Source organism: Lithobates pipiens, unplaced genomic scaffold, assembly GCF_037356315.1.
Source record: "Lithobates pipiens isolate NorthernLeopardFrog02 unplaced genomic scaffold, aLitPip1_a1.2 Scaffold_19, whole genome shotgun sequence".
Classification (NCBI taxonomy): domain Eukaryota; kingdom Metazoa; phylum Chordata; class Amphibia; order Anura; family Ranidae; genus Lithobates; species Lithobates pipiens.
Genome location: NW_027507764.1, coordinates 457,711,497 through 457,731,608, shown reverse-complemented (window position 1 = coordinate 457,731,608; position 20,112 = coordinate 457,711,497). Strand labels below are relative to the sequence as shown.

At 43.5% G+C, this 20,112-nt stretch overlaps 1 protein-coding gene across 1 annotated transcript in view; it reads right to left on the bottom strand.

The window, feature by feature from the left end:
* The window catches only part of NKAIN3 (sodium/potassium transporting ATPase interacting 3), an 821,388-nt gene extending 802,001 nt beyond the window's left edge, over positions 1 to 19,387 (bottom strand). Inside the window, exon 1 of the mRNA XM_077492777.1 lies at positions 19,012 to 19,387. Coding sequence (XP_077348903.1) covers positions 19,012 to 19,065 — 54 coding nt within the window. The 5' untranslated portion in view covers positions 19,066 to 19,387. The remainder of the gene's footprint in view (positions 1 to 19,011) is intronic.
* Positions 19,388 to 20,112: the final 725 nt, after the last annotated feature.

Below are 20,112 nucleotides of genomic sequence, written 5' to 3'. Positions count from 1 at the left end.
CTGTGTACCATTCCTGGCTTGTATGCTACCTCGCTGCAAGGCTGTTGATGACCTTTTGGTCCCTAGTCTCTATCTGGTGATCCACAGTTATCTGCATTCTGCAAAAAAACAGCTGGCGCTGCCTGCAACACTGGCCCTAGTACTATTCTGTCCTCAGACCACCTGTCACCACTACCAGGGGTGTTGGACAAGAGGTGCATGAGAAGCCCCCTCTCCAGCTCGATCTCCACCAAATACATGACAGTGCCCCTTGTGCTCCTTCATCTAAAGTGGGGCCACTCTACTATAGGAGGTGTCTTACTGGCCAGATTATCAGGTGAAAGCAGAGGGAAAAAACCTAAACAAAAATGAAAACTGATGCAGCCACATCTAATGATTGGGAAGCTGCAATATTTTACATTTTTGGTTTCTGGTTCAATACAGCTTTAAACGTAAACTGAAGTCCAACAATGAATATCCAAGCTTTTCAGCAAACTCCACCGTGTTCAAAAAGCACTCTTTATGTAATTCCATTCCCCCCTTTATTCCCCTCTCAAACTGAGCTGTGATTAAATCCATCCAGTTGGACAAGCACTCACCAGATTGAGAGGCCCTTTACTGTCATAAGTGGGTCATCTGTGCTTTTGCGTACCGATATTACCATTCATATGATTCCAATTTTACAGGTACAGATTAGGAGAAGACAAAAGATCTCATAGTTTCAACCTTTTATTAAAGCGGAGCTCCAGGCCAAAAGGGGAAGCTCTGCTTGTTTGCTTCACCCCCACCCCCGGTGCCACATTTGGCCCCTTCCAGTTGAAAGGGGAGAGCAGGTACCTGTTTTTGACCCCCTCCTCCTTCCTCCACCGCTGGACCAGTTAGAAAGCGTAGTGTGCTCCGCACATGGACAGTAGGGTACCAGCTGTGAAGCCAAAAGGCTTGGGTGCCGACATTGTGGAATCTCTTAGGTAAGTGTCCTAATATTAAAAGTCAGCAGCTACAGTATTTGTAGCTGCTGACTTTTAACTTTTTGGTGAGGGGGTGGAACTCCTCTCTAAGTAAAATCAACATATGCAAATACCAAGTAAGTAAAGTGAGTCAGAAAACAACATATTAGCTCATATCAATTCTCTTTTAACCTTTTGAAAGCGTTATTTACTTATCTGTCATGGGGAGGTGTTTTCCTTTTTCATTTTCTCCCCCCACCCTTTTTTTTTCTTTTTACTTTTTTTTTTAACTTTCTTCATATTTCTTGTCTCCCCCCTCCTCCCTTTACTTTCTCTTGAAGGGGAGTGGGTGGAAATTAAAAATATAGGTTTTGTGTTTAACCACTTGACCACTGGGCACTTAAACACCCTTAATAACCAGACCAATTACTCAGTCATGCAACACTGGACCTATATGAAATTTTTGTCCTTTTTTTCACACAAATAGAGCTTTCTTTTGGTGGTATTTAATCACCGCTGGGTTTTTTATTTTTTGTGCTATAAAGGAAAAAATACCGAAAATTCTGTAAAAAAATGAATTTTTCTTTGTTTCTGTTAGAAAATTTAGCAGATTAGTAATTTTTTCTTCATAAATTTTGGCCAAAATTTATACTACTACATATCTTTGGTAAAAATAAGTACAAATTGGTGGATATTATTTGGTCTTTGTGAAAGTTATAGAGTCCACAAGCTATGGTGCCAATATCTGAAAATTGATCACACCTGAAGTACTGACGGCCTATTTCAATTCTTGAGACCCTAACATGCCAGAAAAGTACAAATACCCCCCAAATTACCCCTTTTTGGAAAGAAGACATTCCAAGGTATTTAGTAAGAGGCATGATGAGTTTTTTGAAGTTGTCATTTTTTCCCACAATTCTTTGCAAAATCAAGATTTTTTTTACTTTTTTTTTTTTTCACAAAATTGTCATATTATCAGGTTATTTCTCACACACAGCATATGCATACCACAAATTACACCCCAAAACACATTCTGCTATTACTCCCGAGTATGGCGATACCACATGTGTGAGACTTTTACACAGTGTGGCCACATACAGAGGCCCAACATGCAGGGAGCGCCATCAGGTGTTCTGGAGCATCCAGGACAATTCTGACATTTCTCTCCTACATGTAAAAATCATCATTTATTTGCTAGAAAATTACATAGAACTCCAAAACATTATATATGTTTTTTTTAGCAAACACCCTGGAGAATACAATGATGGTCTTTGCAACTTTTTATCTCGCACGGTATTTGCGCAGTAATTTTTCGAATGCTTTTTTTTGGAAAAAAAAACAGTTTTGGGCTTAAAAAAAAAAAAAAAACAGTAAAGTTAGCCCAATTTTTCCATAATGTGAAAGATGAAGTTACGCTGAGTAAATAGATATCTAATATGTCACTCTTCAAAATTGCACACGCCCGTGGAATGGCGCCAAACGTCGCTACTTAAAAATCCCCATAGGCGACAATTAATTTTTTTTTTTACTGGTTATATGTTTTGAGTTACAGAGGAGGTCTAGGGCTAGAATTATTGCTCTCGCTCTAACGTTCGCAGCGATACCTCACATGTGTGGTTTGAACACCGTTTTCATATGTGGGCGGGACTTACGTATGCGTTCGCTTCTGCATGCGAGCACATGGGGACAGGGGCGCTTTAAAAAAAAAACATTTTTTTTTATTGTTCATTTTACTTTATTTATTTTAGTTTGACATTTTTTTCCCCAAAAATAATTTTTTTGATCACTTTTATTCCTATTACAAGGAATGTAAACATCCCTTGTAATAGGAATATGGCATGACAGGTCCTCTTTACAGTGAGATGTGGGGTCAATAAGACCCCGCATCTCACCTCTAAGCTGGGAAGCCTGAAAAAAAAAAAAAAAAAAAAGATTGTCTTTGATCGTATTAGCGATTCGATAGAAGCACCGGAGGGCGGCGGGAGGGGGGGGATGTCTATGGCTGGGTATTGCAGGGTATCACCGACTATGGCTGGGTATCTCAGAGTATGGCGTTGCAGAGTATTGCATTGCAGGGTATTGGCGGGTGTTGCAGAGCATTGCAGAGTGTTGCAGAGTATTAGCGGGTGTTGCAGAGCATTGCAGAGTGTTGCAGGGTATTGGCGGGTGTTGCAGGGTATTGCAGAGTGTTGCAGGGTATTGCAGAGTGTTGCAGGGTATTGCAGAGTGTTGCAGGGTATTGCAAAGCGTTGCAGTGTTGCAGAGTGTTGCAGGGTATTGCGGAGTGTTGCAGGGTGTTGCGGAGTGTTGCAGGGCGTTGCGGAGTGTTGCAGGGTGTTGCGGAGTGTTGCAGGGCGTTGCGGAGTGTTGCAGGGTATTGCAGAGCGTTGCAGGGTATTGCAAGGTATTGCAGAGTGTTGCAGGGTATTGCAGAGTGTTGCAGGGTATTGCAGAGTGTTGCAGGGTATTGCAGAGTGTTGCAAGGTGTTGCGGAGTGTTGCAGGGTATTGCGGAGTGTTGCAAGGTGTTGCGGAGTGTTGCAGGGTATTGCGGAGTGTTGCAAGGTGTTGCGGAGTGTTGCAGGGTATTGCAGAGTGTTGCAGGGTATTGCGGAGTGTTGCAGGGTATTGCGGAGTGTTGCAAGGTGTTGCGGAGCGTTGCAGGGTATTGCGGAGCGTTGCAGGGCATTGCGGAGCGTTGCAGGGCATTGCGGAGCGTTGCAGGGCATTGCGGAGTGTTGCAGGGCATTGCGGAGTGTTGCAGGGCAATGCAGAGTGTTGCAGGGCGTTGCAGGGTAATGCAGAGTGCTGCAGGGTAATGCAGAGTGCTGCAGGGTAATGCAGAGTAATGGGGGTATTGCAGAGTAATGGGGGTATTGCAGAGTAATGCAGAGTAATGGGGGTATTGCAGAGTAATGCAGAGTAATGGGGGTATTGCAGAGTAATGCAGAGTAATGGGGGTATTGCAGAGTAATGCAGAGTAATGGCAGGCTATTGCAGAGTGTTGGCAGGGAATTGAGGGGTTAAATTTCGGTGCGCAGCGATGTGGGCACTGCAGATGCAGCCCACATCGCTGCTGACACCGATCTCTTCCCCCTCCGCTGTACCGATCGGTACAGAGAGGGGGAGGGAGGAACCGGCGTCATTTGACGGAGCGATCACGTGGTAAACGGCCGCGCTGAGCGGCCGTTTACCGTGATTCGTGATGCGCCGGGTCCTGTGGACCCGGCGGTCACGGATGCTCTCGAGTGCGCGCCCCAGGGGGCGCGCGAGAGCAGAATTCTGGGAGGCCGTTGATTAACGGCCTCTCATAGTTAAACAACCGCCCTGAAGCCGTTAATCGGCAATGGGCGGTTGTTAAGTGGTTAAAAATGATGCAGGTTATACTAGTGATGGAAACATGCTAACATTTTAACTACATCAGATTTAAGGGACAGTTATGCCCCATACGCATGGTCGGACATTTTTTCCAATGGATTTTGGCCCAAACTTGTCTTGCATGCACACGGTGGCACAAAGTTGTTGGAAAATCTGATCTTCAGAACGCGGTGATGTAGAACACGTACAATGGGACTATAAAGAGGACAGTAGCCAATAGCTTTAGTCTCGTAATTTATTCTGGGCATGCGTGCCACTTTGTCCGTCGGAATTGTCTACACACGATCGGAATTTAAACGATTGGATTTTGTTGTCGGAAAATTTTAGATCCTGCTCTCAAACTTTGTGTGTCAGAAATTCAGACGGAAAAAAATCCAATGGAGCCCACACACAAACGGATTTTCCGACAACAAGATCGGATCTGACTTTTTCCATCTGAATTTCTGACCGTGTGTATGGGGCATAAGATGTGTTTTAATGGCTGTGTTGGTACTGTTTGCGTGATTTGATATATAAGACATATATACGTACATATGGACATATATATGTCCTTCTATTTGAAACAGCAGTAAAAAAAATATATAACAAAAAGGATAAAAGAAAGGGTAAAAAAAAAGATAGAAACACCAATGCACTCACATGTACTTGTTCCCGATCCATTGCACTAAGGTATGTCAGTGTATTCAAATGTTGTGTACTGGCTCCACCGGCTCTTCCTGCCTGGTGCAAGTGGGTACTATGTGTGGGATGAGTGCTCGCCCAGCGCATTTCGTCACTGGGACATCATCAAGAGCAGTATGTGACTAGAGAGTGAAGGAGGAGCAAAAGACTGATCAGCTCATCCCTCTGTTCTCTCCACCTATCAGCACATTCCTTGTTAGCATTGCAGCACAGCTGATTTGCTCATCCTTCATGTTCTCCCAGTCTGAACTATGCTGTACAGAGACAGCACAATGGTGGATACCAAATTCAAGTACTTACAGCACTTTTAGGCTTTATTAATAATTGTGTGGTGCATTAACACATGAAAGTTAACATGAGTTCCATCACTCATTAATGTGCATTGCATTAAAGTTGAAGTAAACCCATCAATTTAAACAGTTAAAAAAAAAGGCATACCGGGAATGCTAACTGCACATTGGCTGTGTTCTCAGCCCAACTATCAAACCATCCAATGGCTGGGGTCATAACGAATCACATGTGCAGCACCATAGCAGTTGAAGATTAAACAGAGGCAAAGATGGCAGCTTCCTTGGCTGAAAACAATAGGGGAGTTTACTTCCACTTTAAGGCAGCCCACGGGCTGGCAATGCAACCCAGCACATACTTGGCCCTTACAGTGCAGCAACACAAGTGTGTTTCTTTACTGTGTTTTGGGTTTATTTTAAATGACACCACAAAACAGTAACGTGGACATGGTGTGGTACTGTATGCCGCAGTAATGCACATGGTAAAGCGTGCATTATTGCAACACAAAAGTGTAAACCTGGCCTGAATACAGAGCAGAATGAATTTGTGTCTGATAGTTGAGCTTTAATGGATCACAATAATGGTGTAGCAGGTAGAACAGTTGCTCCTCAAACAAAACAACACATTCTGCTGTTTCCTCTGTAGTACTTAAACTAAGATGGGCACTGTTATGGATGGAAAGTAGAATAAATCTTTCTTAACGATACTAAAAAGAGCGGATGCGATTTAGCAATAAGTACTTTCCAGCTAGAACTCAAATGACCTTAAGTAAAAGGAATATAAATCTACTGGTTGCTTCTAAAATACCATGACCTTGCTTTATAGTTCAACGCAGTAAGTCAGAGTTTCCGTACAAGGTATTAATCATTGAATTCCATGGTGGAACATGAAAAGGTTTGTGGGATTTATAAGTGCTGGTGCTAAAAGAATAGAAGGCAAAGCGGGAAATATGGCCATTGAAACCTTTTTCTCAGCTACAGACAATGGGAAATCATTGATAAAGATTACAGCAAAGTAAGTGATGAACATAGAAAGGTGACACAGGTAAACAAAGGAGAAATCAAGTAAAAGCGCTGTCCTGTGCAATTATATGAATGCAATGGGTCACAAATGTTAGTGCGGTTTTGCTCCAAAAAATTCAAAGTGCATTTGAGCCTCTCGATTTCCCCGGAACTGCACTCACCAGTCCACATGACCAAGCCTAAATGACATAAACCCTGCAACTTGGTACAATTTACTGTGCAAAAGGGTTTTCTTAATGTACCCAACGTCATTGATCATGTAAGACTGGACAATGCTGTAGCTGTGTGCTCCGATTGTAAGTCCCAGAAATCAAACTATTCCCACAAAGATGGGCACACACTGTTCTACACTTTTATACCATTTAATCAGCCATCGGTTGTAAGAGGTCTATAGTCTTACAATAGTACTGTAAAAAAAATATTGTCTATGATTTAGCCCAGCAATGACCACAATCTTGAAGCCAATTATCATTTTAAACTGATTTTTTTTTTTTTACATTTTTTATTATTTTTATTTTTTTTTATTTGTATGTTTTTCATTTATTTTATTTTTATTTTTCATTTATCTATTTATTTGTTCTTTCATTTATTAGTTTTTCATATGCTTATTTTTCTTGTAGTCTTATTTTGTTTTTAGATTTATTTTTAGGTTAGGAGTTAGGCAGCTCACACGGTTACACCCACTTGTTTCACTCACTTATAATTTTAGCCCATGGTGTTCAATCTTAGGCCATTTGACACAAACCATTTGCGCGGCCTTTGTGTCCCCTGCATAGGGATCTATTTTGCTGCTTACACGAGCCAGTGAAGGACCAAACCAAAAAAACAAGATTTTAATATATTGTAGCTTACCAATACTTAAAGTGGTATTAAAGGTTCAGGTTTAAAAAACAAAACAAAAGAAACAAACAAAACAAACATGTTACTTATCTGCTCTGTGCAGTGGTTTTGCACAGAGCAGTTCCAATCCTCTTCTTTTTGGGTCCCCCACTGGCACTCCTGGCTCCTACCCCTTGCCTAGTGCCTCCAACCAACGCTTGCTATGAGGGGACTGGTGAGTGCTACTGAGCCCTGCTCTTTGCGTCCATAAGACACATAGAGCAGCAGCTCAGCCCCGGCCGCCACTCTTGTTATTGGTTTACTGGCTGTGATTGACAGCAGTGGGGGCCAATGATGCTGCTGTCTCAGCCAATAACCTCTGACAAGCTGCCCTAATGCACTCACCAATAGACTTTTATTCTCATGGACTTTTGCTACCTTCTATGGACTTGTTTTAAGTTATATTTTTGGACATCCTACATTTTGTATGAGGAATAATACCATCCTCTCTTTACTGTCTCAGCCAATAAGAAGAGGGATTCCCAGGAGAGCCGAGGCTCTCGTGCACATCCCTGGATCGGGAGGGAGGTCACGTGAGTATTATGGGGGCTGGAGGGGAGAGCAGCACATTGAAGTTTTTTTCCCTTCATGCATAGAATGCATGAAGGGAAAAAACCTTCAGCCTTAACCTCTTTAAAGTGGATGTAAACCCGAATATTATTATTTTTTTATGTCATAATGTAGAGTATAAAATTTCCTATCATTTGAGCCTTGCCACAAAAGGTTAATCAAGCTCTGAGCAATCCTCTTTTATTGTTCAGTAAGATAAATCTTGAAAACAGAGAAAAACTTTGTCAAATCCTCCCCCTTGCTGTGAGTGACAGGTGATTTACATATCTCGTGCACTAGCCTAATAGACATGCATTATTTTTTATTTCCCTCCCACTCCTTTCTTCTGTTGCTCTGCCAGGATTGGCTGTTCCCCACCTCAGCATGATTTGGCATGCTGAAGTCATGTGGGGACTTTTCTGGGTTTTGACTGGATGTTAGTGATCATAGCAGAAGTTCAGTGTAAGAAATACACAGGAGAAAATGCATGTTGATAAGGGTAGTGTAGAGGTGGGCGGGGAGTCTACTGACATCATGGCTCCACCCCCTGAGCCCTGGAAAACAGACCCACCCACAAAATCTGCAGTTTTTTGGGTCTCATAGCAGACAGAAATTTGACAGATAAGTATACATGCAGGAGGCATGTATATCCTTCTAGATAACCAATATTGCAGTGGTTTAGAAAGGATGAGAGTGGGTTTACATCCACGTTAAATGTAGTGGCTGCATTTGTTTTGTTAAATCCCTTTTTCTTTTATTTCACCTGCTGATCTGGCCAGCAACACACTGTCTTAGGTTGGTCCAGTCTATGGAGGAGCAAGGGAGCTCAAAGGATAAGTTCACCTTTGGAATACAACAGCATTGCCAATCTGGGGAGAGGGTAGTGTTAGATGCACTAGAAGACTTAAATGGAATTGACTAAAAAAACTCCAGCTAGCAGCTATAGAAAACATATTTTTCTTTGTGGGATAAAGGTTTTACATAAATGTATAAAAACTGGTCATTGTAAGCACCCTGCCAGTGGTTTGTTTCAACCTTCTAACTACCACTTTTGCTGTACAGCTTAATCTGTTAAAATAAGCTGAAAAATACCAGACGTTGACCCTTTTACACTAGTGGACAAGTCAGTTTTTCAGGCAGACCTGATCAGACCCTCCAGTCTCCTCTGTGGAGCAGCAGGTGCCAACGGAAGGTCAACCCACCAACATCCAATCCAATCCTATCTGCTAAAAAAAGACAGATGGGGATCCCTTCTCCATTCGTCTGGTGGATCGGATGGCAGTTGGGTGTGAACAGACAGGCGATCCCTTTACATCCATCTGCCCATAGAGGAAAGTGGGATAAGCTGGACGGACATGGACCAGCCATCTGCCTGCTCAGCGGGCATCAGCAGACAGATTCCCTGCTGAGCACGCAGACTCCAACAGAGCCTGCCCCAAGTGTAGGAGACCTTACTGGCCATACCACCAGGTGAAAATTAAAAAAAAGAACACTAATGCAGCCAACGCATCTAGGAATTGATCAGCTGCAATTTTTTATGACTGAAGTTTAGTTGTAAAACATTTTCTACCACTTTATTGACATAACTTGCTAGTAATTAAAGTGTTACTAAACCCAGGACCCTGCATTCACTATATCTGGTCTCCCACAGTACACAGGACATCAAAATGCAATTATTTTTGGAAATATAAACTGATAAATACCTTTTCTCATCAGCAGTATAAAGCAGTCTTGTGACTTCTATCCGTTCCTAGTTAAGTTTGTATGAGGAGTTTTCATTCTCCCCTGATCCTCCGTCTGGACAGTGCTGATTGGCTTTGTGCTGATCACATAAACTCTCCCAAGAAAAAAAAAACTCTCTAGCAATACACACCAAACTGAGCATGTGCAGTCCGTCCCCTGTCTCTGTAAATATCAGTTTCTTTTTTGGAGACAGTGGAAGAAGAGGGGGGTCAGAGAGACGGGATCAAACAGGCTTTATACACAATACCAAAGGATTAGGTTCCATAGTGAGTATAACAAGCATGCTTTACTGCATATACAGACTGATTTTACTGTAATGGGTTAAGTAACGCTTTATTTTTTTTTGTTTTTGGTTTAATACTGCTTTTAGGATAGGTAGGCTGCAATATATTACATTTTTGATTTTGCTTTAAATGTTTGGTTTATTTATTTAACACTATATTACCTTTTCTGTGCTGTCCTTCCCTTTTATGCTTTTTATTCTGATCTTTTAGAATTGATCTTTCTGAGAGACATAACCAACGTGGCAGGAAGTTAGAGGGCTGTAGTGAGCACAGATGTGACAATGTTGATTTGGAAAGATGCTTTAATATCAGTGATCTTATGAAGTCGCATGTGTCCATGGGCGTCCACAGGTAGGGGCAAGGGGGGTCAAGGCCCCCCCCCCCCCGAATCAGATCAGCACTGTTAAATTGTGCACAGTGGCATCACTATGGTGGTGCGGCATCCCGCACTCGAGTGCCACCTGCCACTGGGGCGACACCATCAAGGTGCTGTCAAGCCCCCCTCCCCCCATTAGTGTAGTACGACTGTGGGCTCTTTTCCCCGCTCAGTCCAGCGGTAAACTCGGTGACGCTGTGACAGGAGAAAGGCGAGCTGCGGGCGCACTCTTTTCCCCGCTCAGTCAAGCGGTAAACTCGGTGGCGCTGTGACAGAAGAAAGGCGAGCTGCGGGCTGTCAGAGGTTTCCCCTTCTCGCGTCTCTCACTAGGTTCCCCGTCCAGCTTCCTGCCCACTCTGTTCCTTCCCCATTGGCCATAACTGAGGGCCAATCAAAGAAGACTAGTAAAGGAAAGCATCATGGGACATGTAGTCCTGAAGATTGGCGGCCCCATTTTCCACAAGAGGCTACAGCTCAATCAAGAAAGAGATTGAGAGAATGCAGCCTGCAAAAAAGCTGAGAGAGAGAGTGCTACAGGACAAAGAACGAGGAGTGTGCTGGGTGGAAGCCAGAGAGAGAGCCTCGCTGCCCGGCGCCACCAGAGAGAGAGCCACGCTACCCAGTGCCACCAGAGAGAGCCATGCTGCCCAGCACCACCAAAGAGGGAGCCACCCTGCCCAGCGTCACCCAAGAGAGAGCCACACTGCCAAAAGCCATGCTGCCCAGCGCCACCAGAGAGAGAGAGCCCCGCTGCCCAGCACCACCAGAGAGAGCCCCGCTGCCCAGCACCACCAGAGAAAGAAAGACTGGGAAACTGCCAGGGTACAGATATGCTACACTACTGACCAGAATCACCCCCGGGGAACCCAGAGTGAGCAATCGACCAGCCCGAGGCATCACTGTTGTAGTTTCGCTGGGTCTGGTAAGAGGGCCTGTCGGTTATTATCCATTACTTACTTGACCATGATAATGTGATCATGACATTGTCGAAAAAGGGCGGTGCATGGGAGACCCTAAAATTATGCCCCCCTGAAAAAAGTTTTGCGGACGCCCATGCATGTGTCTCTGGTCTCCTGAAGCCAGTAGACATGTGCAGAACAAAAAAAGGTGTTTTGTTTAGATTCGTTATTTACATAAATTTGTTTTGTTTAAATCATTTTCGGAATTTGTTTTCGATTCGGATCGAAATCTAGATTTATTAAAAAGCAAAAAAGTGCTAATAACTCACATGAAGATAAATAAAGTTCTGCATAAAAACATACAGTAATTACTCCTTCCCAGGGAAATAGTTGAAAACCTCAAGGTTGTCCCTGGAACAGGAAGTGAGGGAAAATCTCTCCAACATCAATACACACAGATGTACAAAAGAAAAATGTTTTTAATTAAATAGAGGAATTCTAGAACTTCTGTTAGATTTTTAGTTGTTGTCTGTTAAAGCGGGAGTCCGCCCGGAGTTCCGCCGTTTTTTTTTTTTTTTAAAAGCCAGCAGCTACAAATACTGCAGCTGCTGACTTTTAAAATAGTGACACTTACCCGCCCAGCGAGCTCGCGATGTCGGCACCCGAAGCCGATCTCTCGATCGTCTCTCGGGTGCTGCCGCCGCCATCTTGGGTATGGGAATCAGGAAGTGAAGCCTTTCGGCTTCATTTCCCGGTTCCCTACTGCGCATGCGCGAGTCGCGCTGCGCAATAAGGATAGACCCGCTGCCTCTGGGATCTGTGTGTTTCCCAGCAGGCAGCGGGGGACTTTCGGAAAGGGGCGTAATCTACGCCCCTTTCCGCAGAGAGCCATCCCGGAAGTGGGTGCAGATACCTGTACTGTACAGGTACCTGAACCCCCCTCCCCCCTGAAAGGTGCCAATTGTGGCGCCGGAGGGGGGGAGGATTCCAATGAGCGGAAGGTCCACTTTAGGGTGGACCTCCGCTTTAAAGACTAAAATAGCCTATGCACACAAGTAGCCTGAGTGTATTTGAATTGTTTTTTCTAAAATATTCATTCATTTTATCATCATGCCTGTAGGCCATTTTAAAAAATGATACAAATGTAATTTGCATACAATGTTGCATAACCACACAATTGTCAGTTAAAGTAGTGCAGTGTTAAATAGAAAAAAAATGCACTGGTCATGAAGTGGGTAAAACCTTCCAGAGGTCAAGTAGTTAATTGTTTATATGCGGTCACATCCTGCTGATTATCAATGCTGATCCTTTCTTTCCTTGACCAGCCATTTTTCTAATCTTCTATTGTCCAATTTTGGTGAGCTTGTGTAAATTGTAGTCTCAGTTTCCTGTTCTTAAAGTGGTTGTAAACCCTTACAAACCACTTTGACCTACAGGTAAGCCTAGATTAAGGCCTACCTGTAGGTCCAAGCAATATCTCCTAAACCTATATGGTTTAGGAGATATCTGCCTGAAAACGGGCACCGCTGTCTACGGCGCATGCGCCGTAGACAGCGGCGCGCAGGCGCACTGAGCGCGGCATTTCCAAGAATGGAGCTGCCGCGCATGTCGACTCCCGTGCGCATGCGCGGGAGTGACGTCATCACGGCTTCGCCGAATGACAGCGGCGGAGCTGCAAGACGCCACCAGCAAGATGGATGCGGCGGACTACAGGGGACAGCGGCGACTTCGCTGGCTCCTGTGTCAGGTAAGTGACACATAATGGGCTACTATGCGATGCATAGTAGTCCATTATGCTTTGCCTTTGCAGGGAATGAAAGAGGAAGTAAACTCATCAAGGTTTACTTCCTCTTTGACTGACAGGAGTGGCAACTGGTAAGGCCGCGTACACACGAGCGGACTGTATGGCGTACTTAGTCCGTCATACAATCCGACGGACAGTCCGTCATACTTTCCACTGAACGGACTTGACCACACACGGATACCCAAACAGTCCGACGAAAGCTTGCGCGATGACGTGTACAGCACGTACGACGGGACTAGAAATAGGAAGTCCAATACACAGCAAAGCACCCTTCCGCCGTGTAAATCCTTTCTGGGCATGCGCCATTCTTAGTCCGTCCGACTAGCATACTGACGAGAGGATTGTCTGCTGAAACCAAAGTATGACGGACAGAATTTCGAAAATTCCGAAATTCTTAGTACGCCGGACTGCACGCTGAAAAAGTCCGCTGAAGCCCACACACGAGCGGACTGTCCTCTGAAATGTGTTTCGACGGACTAAGTACGCCATACAGTCCGCCCGTGTGTATGCGGCATCAGTCTCAATTTCAGCTGCGACATTCAGATGGTAGGGACAGAATTTGGCATAAACAACATGAAAGCATGGATCCATCCAGCCTTGTATCAATGGTTCAGGTTGGTGGTGTAATGGTGTGGGGGGATATTTTATTGGCACACTTTGGGCCCCTTAGTGCCAATTGAGCATCGTTTCCACACCACAGCATACCTGAGTATTGTTGCTGCCCATGTCAATACCTTTATGACTAGTGTCCCCATCTTCTGATGGCTTCTTCCAGCAGGATAATGCGCCATGTCACAAAGCTCAAATCATCTAACCACTGTTTTTTTGAACATGACAATGAGGTCACTGTACTCCAATGTCCTCCACAGTCAACAGACAAATCTGCGTGATGCTATCATGTCAATATGGACCAAAATCTCTGGGGAATGTTTCTGAAATCTTGTTGAATCTATGCCATAAAGAATTAAGACAGTTCTGAAGGCAAAAGGAGGTCCAATCTGGTACTAGCAAGGTGCACCTAATAAAGTGGCCAGTGATTGTATATATTATTGAAGTGGCAAAGCTTCCAGATTCAGACAAGGTTTGGGGGATCGGTCATTTGGATTACAGTTGAACATTCTGATATAACATTCTAACATTCTGGAAACAACCAGGATCATTTTTCATAAAAAGAATATTGTTATTGGACATATTTTACATATTTTGATGCTAGCTTGCATAACAAATTTTCATTTTTGCATACAGTTCCACTTTAATAAAGGGAAATACAAAATTTTCTAACTATTTGGGGGGACTCTTAGGTCACATCACACGAGTGCATTCTGGCACAGCATGTAATACAGAAGAAGATATGTAAGATATGTATGCTATTAAAGGAAGTGGCACTGGGACTGCATGAGATCAATGCAGAAAGTGAACATTACATAGACTGTAATGACACAGATTTCATCACGCGTTTTGGATGCCGTTTCATATGCATATACTGTGCCAAAAGCAGCCCGTTCATGTTCTTCACCACAGATCCGTATAAAGCAGTGGTTGACCTTTCACTAAAAGTAGAAAACCTATTTATTCACTGAAAATGAAATTTTCTTCCTTGTATGGAACTTCAGACAATTCGATTTTTATTTACTTTTCCTGCGTGAAGGGCTAGATATTTCAGGAGAAAAGATGAAGCCTCTAATGTTCTACATCAGCATTGGTAATAGAATGTCTGCTGTGTGTAGGAAAATATCTTCCCCTTAGGACCAGTAAACCTGGAGTACAAGTTGCTTTATTTAAAACAGATGCTAATAACATTTTCAGATATGTATGTAGATGTATCCTTGTATGATAAAAGTACAAAATATTGGTATTCAATGGAAACCAGCACTGCCAGAAATATAGAGGCTACCATTACATATTTGCCAAGATATTCATCACAGTCCCTGCGCTACTGTAGCCCCATGCCCTACACTTAACATGCCCGTCTTCTGGGTAGTCCCACTGTCACCTTATGCCCCACACTTAACATGCCCACCTTCTGGGCAGTCCCACTGTCACCCCATGCCCCACACTTAACATGCCCACCTTCTGGGCAGTCCCACTGTCACCCCATGCCCCACACTTAACATGCCCACCTTCTGGGCAGTCCCACTGTCACCCCATGCCCCACACTTAACATGCCCATCTTCTGGGCAGTCCTACTGTCACCCCATACCCTACATTTAACATGCCCACCTTCTGGGTAGTCCCACTGTCACCCCATGCCCCACACTTAACATGCCCGCCTTCTGGGCAGCCCCATCAAGACTCCCACTTTCCAGACGATCTTGCCCACATTTCTGATGCTTCCACCTCTATGAATGTGGAAACTGTCCACTCGCGGCCACATTCTCCTCAACACCCTGATCGGGCTCAGTACCTCAAGGTTGATGCCGTTATTTCGGGACCCAGCCAGAATCATTGGCATAGCTCACTTGGATGTGGGACTGTTCCAGCAAGTCCAGGACAGTCTGCATCTATGCCATTGCCAAACTCCTTGTAAAAATTCTGGAAGCCTGGCTATCCTTGGCTTTAGGGCTTTCAGTGTTATCAACCAAGAATTAATATGCAGAACAGTAATGTCAGTGTAAAGTCCAACCCCTAAACCCCGTACTTGTTCTTGTGACTTACTGAAGCCATTGGATCATCGTGACACCCAGAAAAATAGCATTTTCAGAGGGAAAGATCAGTAATAGCAGCCTTCATGCATTCTCACTACAGGTTTTCTTTAATTCCATGGTAAAAGGAGGCATAGAGCCAACAGCCAGAACTTACACTTCCATTGGATTACTGGGAAGAAGGTCAGCTAAGTGCTGGAGATATTTCCTCTAACATATCCACATTCATCTCAGATATTAATAGTTCTGGAATACGCCTTAAGCTCTGACATATCTATCTGCGAAAAGCCTTTTTATACAGCTTCTTTTTCAAATTTGTGTCCAACAATTGTAGTGTATTGAAGGAAAGCAATTTACAGCTCGTTAGTGTGTAGTGTGTAAGTGTATCTTAACCCAAGCAGGTTACCAGTCCTTAGATGCGGGCTTTGCAGCTGCATTTATTTTCATTTTTTCAGGCTAAGTACATTTCTGAAAGTACAGAACAATTCCTGTTGATCTGGCCAGAATAAGGGCTCTTGCACATGGCTATATATTAGGGTGTATGGCTGTATAGAGTAAAATAGACCTGTTGTGGTGGCACCTGGGAGCCAAAGCTCTAGTGGGATTTTGCCCTTTGACATGCATCGCAGTATATGCTGTGCAAGGATATATTTGTGTAACTGACGGTACCCGCGTATGGGTCATTTTCAAAACTTTCGTTTGGTTAAAAAATAAGCACATAGGCATGGTCGTGTGAACATAGATTTACCCTGAATCTGCAGCTCCCAGGTGCCACAACAACAGGTGTATTTTACTCTCTACGGCCATATGCCCTAATTTACGGCCATGTGCTACAGCCCTAACAGTTTCCTTCTCACCTTCATTGAGCTGAACTGAAATCTCAAACAACTATATCAGCCTTCCCAGCTATAATCTGTAAACTACAAAGCACTTTCTCCTATAGGTAATGAAGATAAGGAGAGGAGGAAGCATTTGTAGTCCAAATAGTGGCAATGCTGCTTCTCCAAAGCTACAGTAAAGTGAGTCTCTGTTGCCACCCTGAAAATGTGTTGACATTTAAAGTATTATTAAACCCTCAGAACTTTTTATTTTAACAATTTGGCCATAATAAAACAAACATTTTCCTTCAGTAAACTGTTAGTTACAATTCTTAACTCAGCTCAGTTTACAACTTTGATGCTGCCACCTCCTGCTCTCCCAGTGCTGCTTCCCTGAACATCCAGTCTCCACAGCAAAGGATTAACAGTGGACTTTGCAGTCTGAAGCCAGCCTGTTCATTTGGAGAAGAGTAGGGGGAGTAGAAAAGTGCCTTGCCATTCTAGGCCAATAATAATAATAATAATAATAATAATACATTTTATTTATAATGCACTTTCCATCAAGTGTGTTTCTATTGATGCACACAGTGTGGAGAGACACAATTTTAGTCCCTGCATGCAAGGGTGGCTCCATAGGTTTCTACAAGAGAAAGAAGCCACCCCGAAAAACATGGGGCAGCAGTCATGGCGCTAGTCATGGCGCTTGTGTTCTCTTCTTACTCCTACACAAAGCTGCCATCTTTGTGAGCTCCATATGGACTTTTATGGACTGCCCTATATGGACTTATTGTTTACATTTCTAATTTTATTTGATTATCCTTTTCCCTAGCCTGGGACCCAGATATAGTGCCTACTTTTGTGCCAACCCTTTCCTCTCCATGGCACTAGTTTAAACTGGAACATGGGCAAGGATTTAAAAAAGGAGCTGCATATTTAGTAATTGAATCAGCTTCTGTAAAGTGATTTAAAAATTAGGGTTTATCACTTTAAAGTGGAACGTCACCCTACAGGGGAATTTCCACTTTATGTACTCCTGCCCCTTTTTTTTTGGGGGGGGGGGGTGATTTAGGTGATTTCACCAGAAGTTCTCCCCCAACCCCACCCCTGCTAGAAACCTTCTGGGACACATCATAAGTCCCAGAAGGCTGTGCGACCATTCAAAAAACATAGTCCGGCTCATGCATGCATAGTGGGAAACCAAGTGTATAGCTGCAAGGAATCACAGCTGGCTTTCCACAGTTGGCATGCCAGCACCGGGTACCTGAAGACTGGTGAAGAACTGGCCCGGGTGAGGATGGTGATGGATCCCTGGACAGGTAAGTGTCCTTTTATTAAAGTCAGTAGCTACAGTATTTGTAGAAGCTGACTTTTATTTATTTATTTTTCAAACAGGGTGAAGAACCTCTTTAAGGCTGGATTCAGACAGGAGCACAAAGTGGCTCACAGCAGGAATCTGGTGCGTCTCCATTCACCGTTTCAGTTCCAAATTCAGCCCGAATTTTTGGCTGAATTCGGACCCGAAATGGACCAAAAGTTACACAGGACTCCTGTGCAATTCTCACCAGAGCCGCTCTAGTGATGTGTGAACTGGCTCTATAGAGAGCCAGTTACAATCTCCCGCTATGAGAATTGGTGCGGGAAAACCTGCATCCAATTCGCAATAGTGTGAACCCAACCTAAAGTATTGAAGCCTGAAAAAAGAAAACTAATGCTGCCATCACAGCTAAAGACTGGTAAGTTGCAATATATTACATTTTAATTTTTTGGCTTAGATATCTTTTAATATAATCAAAGCTATCATTTCGGTGTAGTGCCCTTTTACACACATACAGAGGACGTAGATTACATTGAACTTTGTCATCACACTTTACTATCTTAGTACACAACGGAGAATATTCTGGGTAACCCATGAGAAAGAACTAGAAGTTGTACTATGCTACAATACCATGCCTGGATTTACAAATGAAAATCACCACCTCCCTGACAGTAACTAACACATTTTCCTCGCTCTAACCCCCTTTTTAGTTAAATGAACAATAACACAATTGTAGAGCAATTTCAGGACCATTCCAGCCCAGCCTGGGAACAATGTAGCTGTGAACAGCAGCACGAAAAGAAAAAATGACATCTCTCTTTTGTCAGTTTTATGCAAACTAGTTGGTTGACAGAGAGAAAATGATCCAGTACTATCTGTAAAGTGACAGCTCCTTCCCAGGCAACTGCATCTCTGAGCACAGACAAAAGAAGATGTACATTTGGATGTGTTAAACCACAAAGGGAGACACATCTCCTAACACAGACCCATTAGACAGGGACTAACTGGACTGCAGCCTGCACATTAGTCTCCAGCAATATATATAGCAGCCCATGGTGACATTATATACACATGGGATCATTGATCATGCCCAGCTGTATGGGATATCAGAGAAAGTGATTGAGCAGCATGCAGATAGCAGTGACAGTAATAGCCCCAAGTCACATGACCACTGAAGTGTCAAACCACCTAAAACCACTCCAGTGCCCAGATTATAACATGGCATGGGATCAAAACCCGACAATTGTTTTACCTCCTAGAAAATATGCACAGGTCAATAAAATGCAATCCAGCAATTCAAATATTAATAGCCATTTTACTAGACAAAGCGGCAGACAGTCCAACTGAGATAGCAGCAGTAAGTTGAGCGATGATGAGATGTAAAAGTGTGTGGATGGGATGTACTCACCATCTGTAAAGTGCAGATAAAGATCAATGTGCAGCGCCCAGTACAGCAGCCCATGGTGTGATCACTGTACCCCCGGAGTGTCGGGCACAGGCGGGCAGGCGGAGTGCAGCTGGACAGCTCCTTAGGCGTAGCTGCACTTTCTTAGGGCTGCTGTCAGATTCAGCACCTGCCCCGGAGATACTATAGATCCCAATGTAGAATCTGCCGACACTGCAGCCAGAGAGACACCTCGATCCTGCCGCCTGCTGCTCCCAAATCCCAGATCACTGATCCCGAAATCCCGACCCAAAATCCCAAACCCGGACCAAGATCGAGCCCACAAATCCACAGCTCAGACCTCTCCTTCCTTTCTTCTCTTTTGCCTTTGACTTTTCATTTGTAGAAGCCGGATGAAGGCTTTCTGCTGCCATCTGCTGCGCATAAAATGCATGCCCTCCCCAGGGTACTCCACATTCCATCTACAACTCAGCATAGGAGCAAGATACACACATCAAATATATATATATATATATATATGTGTGTGTGTGTGTGTGTATGTATATATGTGTATGTATATATATATATATATATATATATATATATATGTTTGTATATATATATATATATATATATATATATATATATATATATATATGTGTGTGTATATATACAATGTATATATATATATATTAAAGTTTCTGAATTAAAGTGACAATAAAGTGTTATTAAACTTAAAAAACAAAAATGCAATATATATAGCAGTTTACCAGTTATTAGATGTGATGACTGCATTTGTTTCCTTCTTTAGTTTCACCTGTAGATTGAGCCAGTAAGTCTGTTATATTCTCCAATTCCTGTAAAAGACCAAGCTATCTAATGGCAGTTAGGAATTTGAGACAAACCATTCAAAGCAAAACTAAAGTCCCGATACCTACCTTTCTTTTCACTGGTGGCAGCTGCTGCTTCATTTTTTGGGTGGGTGGAAAACAAACCACCCAATGCCCCCCCCCCCCCCCTTGCTCACCTGGTCAGCCGATCAAGCCCCAAAATCCAGGTCAGTGAGAGGCTTGATCGGCTGACCAAGTGAGCGACGGGGGGAGGGGGGGTTTGGGTGGTTTGTTT